This window comes from Epargyreus clarus, unplaced genomic scaffold (assembly GCF_041222505.1).
Source record: "Epargyreus clarus isolate Ecla_fem2 unplaced genomic scaffold, WU_Ecla_fem_2.2 ptg000019l, whole genome shotgun sequence".
In the NCBI taxonomy this organism is placed as follows: Eukaryota; Metazoa; Arthropoda; class Insecta; order Lepidoptera; family Hesperiidae; genus Epargyreus; species Epargyreus clarus.
The window spans coordinates 8,048,606-8,068,110 of record NW_027332227.1 but is presented as its reverse complement, the minus strand read 5'-3'; the positions used below and the strand labels follow the sequence as shown (position 1 = coordinate 8,068,110).

The following is a 19,505-nucleotide window of genomic DNA, read 5'->3' as shown; positions in this document are numbered from 1 at the left end:
TAACGTTGCTAACTTTGGATTTTCTCGTTGGCAAGACAAAAGCAGTGTATTCAGCTGAATAGCTATAATTAATTAGTAATTCGAACACGGTAACATCTCACAACGTATCAAATGCCTGGTATATAAAAGTTTATAAGCATCAAATTGATGGTGGCGTTATCTGTGTTCTTTTAGCTCAGAAAGTGGGTTGGTGAGTCTATCAAAAAGCCATCAATCTATTCGGCTTTTGAAAACAGTTTACATAAGAAATGATTCAATCCGTGATACGGCCTTCAATTCATGTGTTGGTCTACATCATGACCGAAAATAATTTGTTAGACCGACCTCGCCTTCCGTTATTACTTTTAGTTTATGACAGCGCTCTTTACCTTGCGTTTCTGGAGCATACGTACGAAATTCCTGTGTAATAAACTTTGCATTTATAATATACTTATTTATAAATATGCAGGCGTCATCTTGCAACTGGGGAAGGCTAGAGGTTTCATAAAATACAATGCAATCAATCGCTGAATATAATAATATCTATTAATCCTTAGTTTTGTTTGGTTCGGTCTTACAAGTTTAATAATCAATTTCCTGTATCTGAATGAAACTTAAACTATAGAAGACTAATATAATATAGGCAGAGTCCCTTTATATTGTTTATAACAAAGGTATAAAAAGTCCACGTGAACAAAAGAAGTAGGTAATTCTTTCAGAGTTAGAAGCTAAATTATGCAAGTTTCTTTTGACTCAAAGTGTTGTTTTAATGAAAATTTCTTTATTCCTTTGTAAGTCCGTTAGCAAGTTAGCTACAAAAAGCTACAAACCATGAACGCTATTGTAGAACAGCTAAAATAAGTTTGCTAAGACGGTACGTATTTCAGAAAAAAAATTAATGGTAGTAATAAATTAATCTTAGTAGTTTGACGGTAAGAACACCAACAACATACCTGTTTTAACAACAACAACTAACAACGACAATGTTTGTCAGTTGTGTTCTGGTTTAAAAGTGTGGTTAAGAAGAGACGCTTGACTATATTTGAACGCAATATCAAATGTAGTCTTCGTGGGTAGCAACACCTTTTTTTTTTGTTCGCGCGGGGGAAACCTTCAAAAGGTTGGAGACATGGGAGTGACGCCGGGTTATGTGCGATTTTAACCGCACTAAAACCCCCCCGGTGGCCGTCCTCAGCGTTTGGTGGAGAACTCCGGGATCTCCAACGGAACACAACCGGAGTCCTCTTAACGCGATGCCCTTTTATCGGGCTCTGCCCTGGGGGACGGGTAGCAACACCTATGTTGTCGACCTATAGTAAGACATTAATTGAGTGGCGGTTGCCATCTATGATCAAGAGGACTATTAGTTTGCCACGTTCATGTCTTGTATTTTCACGCGTAATACCTTATTTTCGGTAATATTCTTATCTGCAAAATGCGGTTCTTCGTACTATAGTAATGCAGTTCTCTCCGGCCCCGAGAACAGCGTAGTTCCTACTCGTGGCATTCTTACAACTGAAGAGACAGATGTTTAATATAGAATAGCGAGCGAAATGTGAACAAGGATTCGCAACTTACATTTTCATATATTGTAAGTTGGTAAAATAGCACTGTTTTCAATTTACGGTAAGATTTGTTTGCTAGCAGTGATGGCCTAGTGATGGAAATTCGACCAAAATCTTAAATGAAAATTTTAGGTAAACTAAAACTTCTCCACCATCAAACAAAATCGGTTGACAAAGTCGAAAAAAAATCTTATCTTTGTTTACTTTTATACAGTAGCACTACCATGAGTTTACAAAAGTATTACTCGCTAGCGACTGCGTAAAATAAATGTATGAAAAATTGTACAGCGCCTCTGGTGGTTACTCGTAGAACTAAATTCCGTAGTGTGAGCCACTCGTAACGTAAAAAACCTATCGAAATCAAATCGCTAGCGAATGTCATTATGATCTATTGCCATACAAATTCGGTCCTATGAGTCATTAATTTGACAGACGTTGTCAAGAAATACCGTAACGATAGTAGTTATGTTATTCACTAGCAAAATGACAATAGTTTTCTATTTACAATTTCTATAGTGGCGTTTCTATGCCAACTCATGGTAGTGCTACAGTACGTTATTCAAGTACGTAATATAATTAAAATCATCATCTGGGACAAATAATAATTTCTATTGTAGGTACAAATTCTAATACTATATGTACATAAAAGTAATAAAAATCATTGGGTAAGTCCTGTAGTAGGTTCTAAGCCATGAAATTTTAAATAACTAAATTGCGATAAAAATGCAGACAGGAATGTAGGGGACTAATAAAACGCACCCGTTAAAACTACACGAGGAGAACTAAATTATATTTATTGCGTATTTATTGCCGGATTTTATGGGGTTTTTAGTTGATACGATCATAAATCTAAATACCATTATCTTGGGCACGATTGAGTAACGGACTCGTGATTAATATTTCATTGCTCATATTCAGAAGTTATGCCCATCGTTAACTCGACCCTACCGGCTGACATAATTGCAGTTTACGTAAAATTTTCCATAATCTAACATAAACAGTTAGTTATTGTGAGACATAAGATAAAAGTCTGCTGATTTAGTTTGGAAAACTGCTTTGTTGTTTTTATTTATTGTTAGACTGGTTACAATCATATCTTTAAGATTGAAGTTGCAAACATTCCACGTCATCATCTGTAACCAACTCCATATGGATGGTGATCCATGAAGTCGATTGTATATGCGCAGCCACGCCTGAGGACTAAGACCCTTGAAGGTAGAACCCTTCGTGGTTCTACTCCGGCGGCACCACCACCACACCTATTTCTGCTTCATAACAGCAGTGTTGAGCGCTGCAATATTCTGGTTTGACGGGTGTGGTAAGAGGAGACATACCTTTCCGAGCATTCCAGCTCAGTCCTCAGGGGTAGCGGTGCATCTGTAGCCGACCTCAGGTAGGAATATCTTATCCTATCTGGGGTTGATTACAGATGAATATAGGCGGCAGTGACACCTTACCATCAGGTGGACTGCATGCTCTACTGCTGCTCCTATATTATATAAAAGAAAATGATGGTCTCTTCATCCGGCATCCACACCATTTCACTAAAAGGCAAGAAATTCTTCATGCTAGAAATAGGTGTGTCGGTGGTATTTCTCTGAGCGACCCATTGGTACTATTTCTATCACTCAAAATTTCCTTACCTTACCTTACTTAAAATATAATAATTTTAAGTGTTTCATAAAAACCTAGCACTTTATATTCAGTTGGTTTTAATCTTAAAACATGAAAGAACTACGTTTGCCGAAACTTGCAATAACTTAAGTTTTAATACCATTACTCTCATAAACGTGCCTACAATATACTTTAATATTTCTTGGAAATCCTCGCGGCGCAATGAAGACATTTTATTTACTTTACCTTGTCATGATTTTCTACACACTAAGAATATTTTAATATGATATGATGGTATAAAATTAAATATCATCTTATATATAAAATTCTCTTGTCACAATGTTAGTTACCATACTCCTTCGGAATGGCTTTACCGATTTTCACCAAATTTTATATGCATATTCAATAGGTCTGAAAATCGGCTACTATCTATTTTTCATTTGTGATAAGGGTTGTTCACCCTTAACATTTTTTATTTATATGGCAACACAACGTTTGCCGGGTCAGCTAGTAATATATATATTACGGTGTAAATTACTGTAGGTAATATAGGTACGTATTATAATTATTGTAGTTGAGCTGTCTATGATGAGCTTCTATTAAATAAATACAATATTTTTTTTGTAACTGTGTTTGGATTTAACTCAATGTTCTGTGGAAATCTCAATGAACATACGTCAGATTTAAGTAGGTACCTTTTAAATAAGTTACAATTTGAAAGCCACTTAGAATTAACTGTGCAAGTTTTATTTTAAAACACAATACATTTCCTTTTATTATTCATTTACTGCAGTGGATTTGAAATACTAAGTTATTTAGCAACCTAACAAGGTCTGTTAATATAAGCTATAAACAGGTGTAACACTTAGGTACACTTCCGTATTCATTATACACATTTAAAAGGTTCCCCCTCTAAATCAATTGTAATCAAACAGAAACTATACATTCTTTTATAAATTCAAAAGGGTTTTTATGATCCATTCTCTCGTAAATGCTTCGCCGTATTGGTTTGTAGATAAACAAACGAATTTGTGTTTCAGATACCCACCACAACGCCTCATCTCAACTCAAGGATTGGAAACTATGAAACAGATGGTGATAGAGGGCTTCCAACGTAGATTTAAATATTTTCATACCTTAGCATGACTAGTGACGGGATTGTGGATCGGGATTGAATTGATAGTGTTGTGAACGATAATGTACGTAAAGTAATGAAGTGAGTGTCGTGATGGAGTGAGCAACAATGACGACACGGGAAGTGGAACTGTCGGGTGGTGCGCCTTGGGGCTTTCGAATGCATGGTGGCGTAGACCAGAATCAGCCGCTCAGGATATCGAGGGTACGTATTTTGTAGATTAGCTTCACTACATTTATAAATTGAAATGTGAATTGTGTACTGCAGATCGAAAATCCGAGAATGGTATTTCTTTGTGTTTGAACATGTATTACGCTGTGATGGCTGAATTCGCTACCGTCAGTCCAATCGGAAAATTAAAAAATGTTCATTCGACTTAAATATTTTGAATCTATAGATGGAAATTACGTTAATAATGCACAAATTTCAGAGTAACAGCCGATCTTCCGGCTTTTTAAATATCAATGCTGTTATCTATAACGTTCTAAGTATAAGAATATGACGTATAATATAAAATAACGTATGTGTATAATATATATAGTTTAGTTAAGAATGTTGTTTATATATATAAGTTTTACAAAATGACGTTAATAAAAACGAAAAAAAAAATCATTGTACAGTACCAAACTATCCAAGTATCCAATATAACGTTGTCTCTCATGTAATAACCGTAAATTTAGCAAAATGGGAGTAGTGTCAATGTCGCATTGAGAGGGAATTGAAGGCAACACGCCTGATTTAAATGCACATTTCGTGAGTGTATAATATTTACACTTACAATATTGTAATTCTAATAAGCGATTAATATCTATCACCGGGCGTGCATTTGCATATTTTGCAATACAATTAACACATATCTCAATTCGTAATTCAACACCAATTTAAAAAGGGTTTTATACGAGTACCTATAACTTATTTATTTTTACTATTGATCGCCAAGTGGTCGAAATTCGACCATAATTATATAACAATTGTTATCAGGGTCCTATTTACTATGGCTTCTTCTTCTTCGTCGTTTTCTTCATTGTTAAAGGTCGTACTCGTTCTGATAAGCCTCTGTGGATGACCAGACGAGCTGCTTCCATGCTACCCGGTCTTCAGCCTGTCTGAGAGCGGTTGTCACTGGAAGTCCCGTAATTTCTTTTTAACCGACTTCAAAAAGGAGGAGGTTATCAATTCGGCCGGTATCTTTTTTTTTTTTTTTTTTTTTTTTTATGTATGTACAGCAATTACTCCGCCGTTAGTGGACCGATTTTAATAATTCTTTTTTTATTGTGTAGAGACGAGCTGCGAGTTGGTCCCATTTAAATATGGTTAGGATCCATCGATTGGTTCTGGAGAAAAAGAGGGGAACTCCTCCACCCATGTAAATATAACAGCCATAACTTCGCCGTTTATGAACCTATTTTAATGCCTTTAATTTCGTGTGTGGACAATTGCTACAAGTTGGTCCCATTTAAATATGATGAGGATCAGAGTGGGTTCTGGAGGCAAAATATGTAACTCCTCAACTGATGGGTATAATTGAGTTTTGTTTGAAGATATTTGGTGTAGGTTCTAATGAAATTGAAAAACCAGTTTATCTTTGACTATTTAAGGGTCTGATAATGTGGCTCGGAGTCAAAATATGTAACTCCTCAACCGATGGGAATAATGGAGTTGTGTTTGAAGATATTTGATGTACGTTCTAATGAAATTACAAAGTTCATCATTGACTATTTAAGGGTCTGCTAATGTGGCTCGGAGACAAAATATGTAACTCCTCAACCGATGGGAATAATTGAGTTGTGTTTGAAGATATTTGGTGTAGGTTCTAATGAAATTGAAAAACCAGTTTATCTTTGACTATTTAAGGGTCTGATAATGTGGCTCGGAGTCAAAATATGTAACTCCTCAACCGATGGGAATAATTGACTTGTGTTTGAAGATATTTGGTGTAGGTTCTAATGAAATTGCGAGGCCAGTTTATCATTGACTATTTGAGGATCTGATAATGTGGCTCGGAGACAAAATATGTAACTCCTCAACCAATGGGAATAATTGAGTTGTGTTTGAAGATATTTGCTGTAGGTTCTAATGAAATTGCAAAGCCAGTTCATCATTGACTATTTAGTTAGGTTAGGTTGGAACATATAAGACAATATAAAACTAAGCGAGCAGGGCGCGGCAGCGCCCTGCGAGCGGGCGGTTCCAATCAATGTAAATTCAGACCTTACCTTAATTCGTGATCTCGTTTATACAATTTTATATTGTATTAATATAAATGTTATTATGTCATCACTAAAAAGGGTGAAAAAAAATTTTTAACAAAAAATACAACCGACTTCTATGTCACTACAAAGTAAAAAATAATTCAAATAAATGTTGGTTTAGTACATATTTCTGAAGTCGGCGCTCAATATATTTCGTTGGATAACGATGTCAACAGCGTATCTAATATGAGCGTATCAATATATTTCGTTGGATAACGATGTCAACAGCGTATCTAATATGAGCGCCGACTTCAGAAATATGTACTAAACCAACATTTATTTGAATTATTTTTTACTTTGTAGTGACATAGAAGTCGGTTGTATTTTTTGTTAAAAATTTTTTATGGAGTCAGACCATCGGCTAGGTGATCGGCCTCTAGGCCTTCTCCCGTCTACTTAGCCCCCCACAACCAGCTTTTTAAGATTGTTTGGATCTCTTCGTGCTATGTGGCCAAAGTAGGTTAGAATCCGCTGGTAGCAGAGCGTAGATAACCTTGTTTTAATTTTTAGATGTTAGAGAATCGACTGATTGGTTCTTTTAACCGGTTACGGTATTCGTAACATTCTCCTCCAGCACCACATTTCGAAGGCATCGATCTTCCTTCTGTCTACAGTTCGGATCGTCCAGGACTCAAACCCGTTCCAAGTTCTTGCTTCACGTATTAATATATAGATTCACTCAAATTCACATTCTTCCTATGAAAAAAAGAAGCTTGTGTCCACCAATACACCTGATGGTAAGTAGTAACTGCCTACCATTGACGTATAACATCAACCCCGAGTAGAAAAGATTTCGAGTGATTTTGGTCTGAACTCAGGACTAGGTTTAAAGACTTGTGTAAATGTATCTCCCTTACTACACCTTCCAAAACCTTAATACTTTTGCGATAAGAGAAAATAAGATAAAATCTCTAGAGTGGAATTACATACGGTTGTACCACCTTTGAATTATTTTAGTCTCGTTAATATATCAGAAATTCAACAACAAATACACAGTCCAGTCAAAAATTCTCTATGTTTATAAGACATTACAGTCTTAATTTACTTGTAAGTGACGTTATTATATCATTTGTTGAAATCTGTTCGTAACAGAGTGGGGACATTACAGTATATTGTAGTCCATTGTATTCTAATGTAAGCGATTACGGTGCGACAACGCCAATTACGTTTTATGGACTTGCTTATTTTGACCAGGTTACGAAATAAAGCAGGCTAATAGGACTAATACGTTTGTAATTGTAAGCAAATGATGTATTTATGTATGTAAAACTTAAAAATAAGAAACGTAAATAAATACGTAACGTAAATAATAAATAAGAAAGTAAATAGACATTGAAATAATAGCGAAAACTAATCACTTATTACTGATTACTGATATTTATATACTTTATTTATCAATGATTAAGTTAAGCAGGTCATGAAACAAGCGGATCTAAAAGCGAACCTATAAAGCAAATGATAGTTCGAAGTAGGTTTTAGCTTATGTTGGCATTGTATAAAAGTGTTTTTAAAAGATTTGTTCAAACCACAACACAGCAGCGCTTAACACTGCTGTTATAGGCAGAAATAGGCGCGGCGGTGGTGCCGCCGAAGTTGAACCACAGAGGGTGTTACTGCGTAACGCACTTCGCGCAGTACAGGCGACCGTCCGCGGCTGGCGGGGGACCCGCACCCCTTCCTCGCGTCCAGACCACTCGTCCGCGAACCCACTCGATGTGCACACGCCGGTCGTTCCCTTATTAGAATAAACAGTTCAAACCATATTTGGCGAGTTTATATTAAAAGGCAGGACGCCCAGCTCACCACTGGGGCCTGACATTCAGACAGTGGTCCTTCGAAGCCGTCACCAGTGGCCAGGGAACGTCCGCTTCGCCGTGCACGACCACCCGTGGATTTAACATCGCCCGCCTTCGATCGTCGAGAACATTCAGCGGTCACTTAGAGGACGTTGAACCCGGGGGTCTTTAATAATTGAGTGAGTCCGTTCCTTTTTTCCTTATTTTCCTGTCTTCTTGTGCTTCATTCCAGGAATTTACAGTAGTGCTATACGGATCAGGCATATTGATCTCTTCATAAGTAGCCTATTTTCTATCTTATCTACTCACTCATTTCATATATTTGCTGTTGCTTAGCACAACTCATAGTTAATCGCACTTAAAGCTATACGCATTTTACCTACGGGTTTGCCTGCATATTATTTACTTACGGGTTACGCATTTAATTAATTTCCCATCATTCATTATGCCTTTTAAAGAGCTCATAAAGAAACGTGGAAGCTTCAAAGCTAAGTTGACCCAATTCACAAATTTTATAAAATTATTGCCTGCGTCAGATTTAGATAATTTCCAGCTAGCAGAATTAGAATGCCGACTTAGCGTAATGGAAACAATGTATCGTGATTTTGACGCATTGCAGACGGAGTTGGAGCTGTTGTCGGAGGATGCAGAGGAAATGTATAAAGATAGGGAGCAATTTGAGCAGCAATACTTCGCGCAAGTGTCCCGTGCGCGGGCGCTTCTCGCACCCGGGCGCGCTCCCTCGTCGGTGTCCGCCTCGTCCGTCGACGGCGGCGCTAACCACGGCTCTGCCTGCAAGCATGACTTCGTGCGTCTGCCAAAGATCGACCTGCCACATTTTAACGGCGACTATCAGCACTGGCTTGAATTTAGAGATACGTATATTTCCCTTATTCATAATAATGAAAGTATACAAGACATCAATAAGTTTCACTATCTTCGCGCGGCTTTAACCGACAGCGCATCCCTAGTTATAAAAAGCATCGAGTTCCAGGCCAGTAATTATGCCATTGCTTGGCAATTGTTGTCAGAAAGGTACGATAATCAAAGACTTCTTATAAATAATCACGTACAGGCCTTATTTAATTTTGAATTCATCCATAAAGAATCCAGTGCCTCATTACGTAATATGATAGATGTAACAAATAAAAATTTAAGGGCCCTTGGCACTCTTGGCCAGCCCATAGAACACTGGGATACCTTAATTATTTACATCATGTCTAAAAAATTAGATACAGTTACTAACCGTCAATGGGAAGAGTATAAAAATAATCTTACTTCATATCCTAACCTAGAACAATATTTACGTTTTTTAACTAACAGAGCAGACTTATTAGACACACTAAATGACAATAAAAATAATAAACATATTTACAATCCTAACGCTAACACATACGAAAATAAATCAAAAAATTATAATAATAAAAACTTTATTACAAAACCTAAACCTAATAATATAAAATGTCCTATGTGTTCTCAAGATCATTATTTATTTAGTTGTCAATCATTCAGAAACCTTGATATTGATACACGTATTAAAAAAGCGTCAGAAAGTAATGTTTGTATGAACTGCCTGCGCCCAGGTCACTTAAATAAGCATTGCAAGTTATCGCATTGCAAATATTGTTCCATTAAGCATAATTCCCTCTTGCATAAGGAGTCATATTCAGATCAAACAGGGAACAATATAGCATTGTCATCTGACATTACATCTTCTTATTCAAATAATAATCAAGGCCATGTATTGCTATCCACAGCATTGGTAAAGGTGGCCGACGTTGCCGGACAACTTCATACTGCCAGACTTCTGTTGGACAACGGCAGCACTTCCAACTTCGTCACCCAGGAACTCTGTGGGAAACTTGGTCTGGTAAAACGTAGCACGAGCTCCACTGTCTCAGGTATTAACGGTTATGTTTCTAATACCTCAGAAACCTGTAGCCTTATTTTGCAGTCTTATTGTGGAGGCTATCGGGCGAGCGTAAACTGTTTTGTCTTACAAAAAATTACACAATCGCTGCCTGGCTCTTACATAGATATGAAACATTTATCTATTCCGTCAGGTCTTCAGCTAGCAGACCCTACATTTAACATACCTTCAGCTATTGACATACTTGTAGGAGCTGAAGTATTCTGGGACGTCTTAGGTTCCGATACAATTAATTTAGGCAAAAATAATCCTAGATTACAGAATTCAAAATTAGGTTGGCTTATTTCGGGCTGTGTATACCAGTCTCTTCCTGTTAAACAACCTACAGTTTGTCATTTTTTAACCAATGAAGAATCTGATCAATTAAGTCGTTTTTGGGAACTCGATTCCGTGTCTTCTGGTAAATGTTTTTCTTCAGAAGAGCAAGCCTGTGAAAAGCTTTTCCAAGAGACAACACGCCGTGATAGCAGCGGTCGATTCATTGTCACCATTCCATTGAAAGACTCGCCCGAATACTTAGGTGAGTCATATGCAATGGCTAAGCGTCGATTTCTTTCTTTAGAACGCAGATTTGAGCGCGACACTTCATTTAAAAATAAATATTTACAATTTATGCGTGAATACATTGAACTTAATCATATGACAGTAAACACAAAATCAGATCATTTTAAATTTAATTATTATTTGCCTCATCACGGGGTAATACGTGAGTCCAGCTCGAGCACAAAACTGCGTGTAGTATACGATGCATCAGCCTTAAGCACCTCGGGCAAGTCCTTCAATGACATTCAGATGGTAGGCCCTACCGTACAAGAGGATTTATTAACAATACTTTTACGATTCAGACAACATAGGTATGTTGTAACCGGTGACATTGAAAAAATGTATCGTGCAATTTTGGTGGAGCCTTCTCAACGCTCACTGCAGCAAATAGTCTTCAGGTTTGATCCCTCAGATCCTTTAAAAACATATAGACTTAATACAGTTACGTATGGTACTGCATCTGCCCCATATTTAGCCACAAAATGTTTAGTATCGCTTGCAGATCATTGTTCAGACCCTAAGGTTAGTGAGTCCATTAAGCGTGATTTTTACGTTGACGATTATTTGTGTGGAGGCGATTCTATAGAGTCAGTCGTAGCATTATGTCATGGCGTACGTAATACTTTGAAGTCCGCAAATTTCAATCTTCGTAAATGGCAATCCAACAATCAAAAAATATTAAATTTAATAAGTAATAGTGATGTAGACATAAAAAATAAAACATTAAATTTAAACGACACCTCTCCATGTAAAACGCTTGGTTTATTCTGGGACTGTAACGTAGATCATTTATTCTTTTCAATGCAAATAAAACCCATATCTAAAATTACAAAACGTAATATTTTATCTTTAGTAAGCCAGGTCTTTGACCCCCTCGGTCTTGTTGGCCCATGTATAGTCCAAGCCAAGCTCATGTTGCAACAGCTTTGGATTCTTAAATGCAACTGGGATGAAGATGTACCAGCAGAAATAAAAACACAGTTTTTAGATTTCTTAAATTCACTTTCAGTTCTTAATTCTATTCGCATTCCTCGCTGGGTCTCTTCCAGTAACCCCTCTGTAATAGAACTTTATACCTTCACAGACGCTTCAGAGCGCGCTTATGGCGCGTGTATTTATGTGAGAACAGTTGCAGTCGATGGAACGGTAACTGTTCGCCTTGTAGCCTCTAAAAATAGGGTTGCCCCTATAAAGCCCACGACCATACCACGGTTAGAGCTATGTGGTGCTTTACTGGGAACTAGGCTGTTTCTAAAGGTACGTCAGTCACTTACCCTATTGCTTAATAACTGCTACTTTTGGTGTGATTCAACTATCGTCTTGGGTTGGCTTTCCACATCACCCAGTCAACTTAACCAATTTGTTCGCAATAGAGTAAGTGAGATACAAGAAACAACCGTCCATCAGACGTGGAGCTACGTTCCTTCCAAGTGCAACCCGGCTGATCTCACTTCTCGGGGGGTGAAGGCTGATTGCATCAGCACATCCACTCTTTGGTGGTCGGGCCCTGATTTTATTAAAACAAGGGAAATAAACTTTCCCAATCCACCGAATATACAACCTCATTCACTACCAGAAACATCTTTACACACAACTATTAAAAATAATAAATTGGAAGTAAATAATAATAATCATAATTTAATTTCTAATTTAATTCATAAATCATCTTCATTTACAAAGTTAATCAGAATCGTAGCATATATACATAGATTTATAAATAATTGTAAAAAACATAATAAAAAATATACATCTTACCTAACACATTCAGAATTACAATCATCACAGAATCTTATATTACAGATTTCTCAGCAGGAAATGTTCCCTGAGGAATATCAATGTCTTAAAGCTAATCAAACTTTACATAAAAAGAATCGATTGGTTAGTCTTTCACCTTTCATTAATTATGAGAACTTAATTCGCGTCGGTGGACGTCTTGAAAACTCGAATTATACCTATGACGTTAAGCACCCTATTTTATTGTGTAGCAAACATCATTTAACAAAAATCATATTTGAAAAAGAACACAAAACACTTTTCCATGCAGGACCTCAATTGCTTTTGGCGAATATTAGGCTTACCTACTGGCCTCTAGCAGGCAGAAACCTAGCTAAGCAGATAGTGCGTAACTGTGTTCGTTGCACTCGTTTCAAAGCTCAGCCTGTCCAGGTTATTATGGGCAACTTACCCAATGATAGAACTCATTTAGAGTTTCCTTTTTTGAACACAGGTCTTGATTACGCCGGGCCAGTGCTGATAGCCGATCGTGGGGGTAGAGGTTGTAAGCTAATAAAATCTTATATTTGTGTTTTTGTGTGTCTTGCAGTCAGAGCCGTCCATTTGGAGTTGGTGTCCGACCTCACTAAGGAGGCGTTCCTCGCTGCCTTCAACAGGTTTATCAGTCGTCGCGGTAAACCACAGCGGGTGTACTCCGACAACGGCACAACATTCGTGGGAGCTTTCAATGAGCTTTCCCGCTTATTATTAGCATCATCAGATAGTATAGCTTCTGATATATGTAATGAAGGCATAGAATTTAAATTTATACCAGCTTATACCCCACATTTTGGTGGCATTTGGGAGGCAGCTGTCAAATCCATAAAACATTTATTATACAAAGTCTTGAGCCTCACTCATTTAACTTATGAAGAGCTGTCGACTTGCCTGATTCAGATAGAGGCTATTTTAAATTCCAGACCCTTAACGCCTTTATCCACAGATCCTTCTGATCTATCATATCTTTCCCCTGCACATTTCCTCCTCGGACGACCTCTTATGACCGTCCCACGTCCTCTAGTGGCTGATGTCAACATTCAGCGGCTACACTCACCTGCACTCACGGCCTGACACTCAGACAGAGGGTTCTACAAACTTCCAAAGATTCAATTTTGGGCTAGATTAGGTTAAATAAATAAGTAAGTTAGGTAGGAAATGTTGATATTCAATATGGATCTACAAAATTGTTTCTTTATCTTTTGTTTGTTTTTTTATCTTTTAAATCACGAATCCATAATGAATCTTAAAGCTTATTTACTTTATGTTTTGTTTTTACTCCGTTACTTATATGAAATATCGTTTTTTTCAGCGTTTCAGCGAAACACTCGAGCGCAATCTCGATGTGAGTAACGTGTTGTTCTAAAGTGTATGCTCACCTAACAATAATTAATCACTTCTGAGGAAATTTTGCATGTTCTAATATGTCAAGCTAACGCATGTTTGATATTCGAGCACATAACTGAAGATGTAATTTACGAGAGTAACTTTATGGCCTGCTAATTGCCTTTTTTTGAAGAAGATGTACTCAGCAAATATTAATTGTCGATACAGACATAATGGTTCTATACAGACAATGAATTTTGATAGAAATGATATTAAGAAAAATGGAAATAATTATGTCTCAAATAGAAAGTTCTTAAGAAGAACTGCTCGATGAGTCTTATTAAAAAAAAGAATAGAACACCCAGAGCTCAAAATTCGACCGTAATAATTATTGAGAATTTGACATGTTTAAATTTTAATCTATAATAAATTCAATAGTAGCTACTAAACAAAAAAATCGTTGATAAACAAAATAAAAAAGGACTAAATTATTTTACTTACACCTTAGCGGTTTTATTGAACATAATATTGACTTTGAAGATTTTAACATAAGTTAGTCAAACCTATTCACAATATTTAAGCAGGTTCTTTTTAAAAGTTGTTATTACACAGTTTTTATTTATTCTTAGATTTCACCTCGCCTGGATGAGTATAATTTTGGTTAAATATTTATAAGAATTCTAGGTACTTAAAAGTTAATAAAAACTTCACTAACTTAAGTAAGAACAAAATTAGGGCGCAAAAGCGTCTACAACATTTCTCTGTTAAAATCTAGTGGAAAAATTCCATTTTATTTTCTTCGTTTCAGCAATTAGCGACGAAAGTACGGGAAAGAAAAGATTCGTTCATTTTCCGTCTTTTTACAGTACTACAGAGTAAGAATTTACAAAGCCATTCTTTGTGCTATTAGAGATTTGTTGAATACACAGTGAATGTGAGATTCCAATATCGTTCTATCCTATATTCATCTTGAATACAAATTAGCGTAAAGATTATTGAAGTTATGTAAGAGTATTTATTCTAAGGGCAAACCGTATTCCTCCGATCACGTGGATTGGATGACTCCAAACATCTGAAGCACTGTTGTCTCCTTAACTCGTTCAAAACTAAATCATAGCGTTGACCGATACTGACCTCTTGAGAAGACCTTCGAAGCCTTTAAGATCTTATACCAACTACCTGGGCTTTGTTTCGTATGTTTTTTTTATAAGAACGAGTAACAGAATTATCAAATCAAGTAGAGCATATCTATCTAAAGTAATAACTTTTCAAGCAGCGTATCTTAATTTCGGTAAAATTTTGAACTATAACATCGTTAGAGTCAATGCCTTAGTTAAATCGAACCATTATTCACGAACTTTTTTGATACCTGAACCATTTGAGAATGTAGGCATGATTTTGTATAAACTCTATAACTGCACTTATGCACTCGTTCAGCGAAGTGCTCGTTATCCAGTCGAGTCAATAGTTATTTCAGATTTTGCTACGCTTCCAACTCGAATCTACCTGCTCTACTTTAAGATGTTCTTCTGATTGCAAATGTTTAACATAAGTTTGGATGTAGATTTGTTTGTACGAGTAAAGGTGGTTTTGAAAAATAGATGTTAATAGTTTGGCTATCAGGATGCTTGTACAATACTCCACGACGGCCTGAATTATCAAACTAAATGTAAGGAATTTTCAATGATTAGATCGGCGAGGTACCACTAGCACACTCGTTTGTGGCATTAAGTAGATCTGAAATGTATGATTATAAGATTATTTTTGATATAAGGCGATCATGATTCATCTTCATACCACAATCCACATTCACAATTATTTGTTTCTTTTAATTCAGATATATTTATTTCATTGAATGGATAATCCCAACAAATATTAATTATACTGATTACGCACAGTTTAATGGGACATTAAGTACAAATATCAATACTGTAAATGTAAAATGATTCTTTGTCGTTTATTGATGCATAAATTGTATCGCCCTTGTCAGTCGCATTCGCTTAATTGGTGAATTATTGGACTGCTCGCATTTTCGCTATTTATTTGCACTGTAATTCAATTAAATTAATTGCTTTTTAATATTTGGTTGTTCTTCGGGTGGGAACACACCAGCGAGTTTATATCGATGGCCGTCGCTGGCGACAGGTGGCGAAAATCTGTGACCGACAGCGACTGTGGCGAAATGAGCTGTCGCTCATGTATTATCTCCCTTTTATTTTAAAAAAGTCAATTGATAATGAAATATAAAATAACTTTTTTAATCATTAAGGGGTTAATACTATTCATATATAATTATAGATTTATTTTGTTTTGAATTTTAACTAAATATAGTTAAACAAACTTGTTGATTTCTTTTGAAAATGTTTCTAAGCAATAATCATACATTTTTTACAGAACTTGTAGGAACTTCATTCCACATCAAGAATCTGTCATTGTCGATAATTCTTCGATACTTACAGTTAAGATCGTCTTCTTGTTTTGATTTCAAGCTTCTTTAAAATATTATATCAAATATTATAGTAATTTCAAACAAACTACCGAAAATGATTTTTATATTATGTTGATGATCCTTAGTTTTAAATCATATTGTACAAGAAAACCACTCATAAATCTTACCTCAAAATCAAGAATATCTCGGAGAATACCTTGACAACATTCTAAAACTATTCCATAACATATCATAGTATCGGGGTGTAATACAAATAGGATAAATTGAGCGTAGTTTGAAGAGTAGGTGCGTATAGGGCGTGCGTATAGGGTTAGTGCGAGGCACGTGCGTGTTAGAGTCACGCTACGGCATGAGTGGAATACTGATAGAATTCTAATCTGGCCAGCGCTACTGAGACGCAATCTTTCTTTACATTCGCACTTTGGTTTACGAGTATTTTATAACGTATCCCTAAGAAAGAAAGATGAACTACACTTCAGGTAGAAGCAGCAACCTATTATCCCTTGTAGCCCTAGAGTTTTTGCATTACAATCGATGTTTGTAAATTTTGTTGCAATATTTCTGTCTATTGATTATGTTCTAGCACTGTTAGGCAACGCAGACTTTGGCCAAAATAACAGACATTAAACGTGTCGTGCCAGACAAAGTCATACTTTTCGATACAATATTTTTACAAGCGTAACACAACCGCGTAGACATGGGACGTCCATGTGATGTCGTGTTACGGAAAATATAAACTATAAGTATGTACGTATGCATATGTATAGTATGTATGTATGCATTGCCTACAATCATTGCGTAGAATGGATCTTGCCACGGTCCGTGTCTGACACGTAACATGACTGTAGCTATAAATGTAGCCTTAAGTGCGAAAACATGAAATTTTATACAGCAATTCTTCTATACTAATATTATAAAGAGGAAAACTTTGTTTGTTTGTTTGATTGTAATGAATAGGCACAAAAACTACTGGACCGATTTTAAAAATTCTTTCACCATTCGAAAGCTACATTATCCACGAGTAACATAGGCTATATTTTATATAAAAATATATTTGATAAATAGATTTTGAGGCGGTACAAAGTTTGCCGGGTCAGCTAGTTATACAATATAAGTAAGCACTGATGAAGGATTTGTCACGCCTTATAGGCTATATAAGGGGTGAAAGTTTGAATACAAATAAAATTGTAGGGTAGAGTCGGTAGGTACGATATTTATATCCACTTTTCAATAAGATCGTTCGCATGTAAGTGATGAGGTTCCTTTCACATACAAATAAGATAAATTTGGGATGGACCTTCAAGATATGGCTGCGAATATGTGGTTGTTACGTTGCGAAGTCACGTGGTATACGTGACCGGAATACTGGCACCTCTGACTCTAATCTGACCGGCGATGAATGAGCTGCAATCAACTGTAGCTCAGATATTTTCTATTTATCATTGTAAATTGAAATTGACAGTAAAGTTTTAAATTCCTAATTCTTAGCTCTTAAGTTACTTTGTACTGCTTTTTGGCTTTCATTTATTTGTTTCTTTTAACAACAATTTAAGTAACGAAACAACAATTTGAGTAACCCTAGACCTAACCGGTTTTTAAAGTAACCTAAGGTTCGTGTCCCGTAAGGCAACCCAGGGGTTTTGAACTAATTTATATTTTGTAATGCAACTATGTAGGAATTACAATTAACGCAACATTATAAACATACCTCTACATTTCATTGCTTTGGTATAGATATGAACGGTCAAAAGATTCCTTGCAAAATACCTATAAGCACCATACACCTACTTTGTATTACAATTTTTTCATAACTCTCTTGAACTTATATACTACGAGACGAAGCAGCAACTTTATCGAAAAGCGTTGCTAGCATCGAATTTAAAATGCTCTCGCTAAAATTTATGCATTTCCAAAGCTGGCGTCGTGACGAGGAATTTCCATCAATGCACGTTGTGAGCTCGAGCTGTTCATACACGTTTAAGCTCTCCTTTCCGCTTCACATCGACTTGAAGCCTCGAACAATCAGTATTCACCTTTTGAAATTCCTGTAGTCTCTTTTAGATATTCACCCTACAGAATTGATATTTTTTATCTGCAATCTGTTGCAATGACGTTTCAGGAGTTTTTATGTTTCTGTTAGTCGATTTTTCTTTTCTCTTCTTTGTGTATTTTAAAATTTACTATAGTAAAAGGATGAGATGTTTAATGTTTGCTCTTTTAAATGAATTTACACATTTACTGGGTAGCCTATATAGCGTAAATTAATAATAAAAAATTATAAGTAAATCTAATGACACATTTATAAATTACCTAGCATGGACGATCTCGGACTTGATTAGTATTAGTAGATAGGCTGTCTAAGTAAGCTTACGTCTAAGTACCCACTTAATTGTATCTCGATCGTGACCTTTCCTAATTCACTGGAATTTAAAAAGAAGGTACCTATAATATATTTTCAAATTTATAGTATAGTTAATCTTAATATCATTCTGAATAAGTTATTAAAATCACATTAGTCATTAAATTATCATAAAAAATACCATTCTCGTGACGATTAATTTGTTGGCATCAAAGCTATTTTGTCACAATACATTATAAATTAGTACCAGTTAAGACGGTGATAGCCTAGTAGTTGAAACTCGCCCTCTCAATCAAGAGGTCCGAGATTCGAATCACCGTCACGCACCCCTGATTTTTCTGAAATAATGTGCATATTAGAACGTAGTAACTTGCTATAATGGCGATGGAAATCATCGTAAGAAAACCTACACGCCCGAGAGTTCTCTAAAATATAATACTATTTTCGAATATTTGTAGACTACCATTTCGCACATGGTTAGGGCTTTGAACTATGGCCTAAACTCATCTCAATCTGAGAGGAGAAACGTGCCCAACAGTGGGATTTTAATGGGTTGATGCCAACTGGCTACAAAGATTGCTCCAATTACGCAAGCTTCGGAAAGTACTGTCATAGCGCACAATTTCCGATGCAATTATTGTGTCGCAATGAGGTATTTATATTTTATTGTTATTTCGATTTATTACCATACAAAGGTGAGGTTCATCGGTCTATTAAAATACATGGAGGCTCTGCACGTAGGCATGGGACTTGCACGCACCCGCACGACTCCTCGAGTCGCCTTAGA

General features: G+C 36.2%; 2 protein-coding genes across 4 annotated transcripts in view; both read left to right on the top strand.

Annotated features, from left to right (window-relative positions):
* The first annotated feature begins 4,210 nt into the window (after nt 1–4,210).
* The window catches only part of CAP (Cbl-associated protein), a 184,797-nt gene continuing 169,502 nt past the window's right edge, over nt 4,211–19,505 (top strand). For 2 of the 3 annotated variants that reach the window (XM_073083494.1, XM_073083492.1), the window contains exons 1-2: nt 4,211–4,497; nt 13,897–13,929. In XM_073083494.1, the coding sequence (XP_072939595.1) occupies nt 4,402–4,497; nt 13,897–13,929 (129 nt within the window). In that variant the 5' untranslated portion in view covers nt 4,211–4,401. The remainder of the gene's footprint in view (nt 4,498–13,896; nt 13,930–19,505) is intronic. The other variant, XM_073083493.1, reaches the window with a different exon arrangement.
* Nucleotides 8,658–13,629, top strand: LOC140750258 (uncharacterized). Its single transcript, XM_073083701.1, has 2 exons — nt 8,658–9,376; nt 10,099–13,629. Exons 1-2 carry the CDS (start codon nt 8,787–8,789, stop codon nt 10,220–10,222), a joined length of 714 nt encoding a protein of 237 aa, XP_072939802.1. The 5' UTR covers nt 8,658–8,786; the 3' UTR covers nt 10,223–13,629.

Coding starts and splice junctions, on each gene's coding strand:
- LOC140750258 (XM_073083701.1), top strand. CDS start 8,787: ATGCCTTTTAAAGAGCTCATAAAGAAACGTGGAAGCTTCAAAGCTAAG. Junction 9,377..10,098: donor TGGCAATTGTTGTCAGAAAG/GTACGATAATCA, acceptor TGCTATCCACAG/CATTGGTAAAGGTGGCCGAC.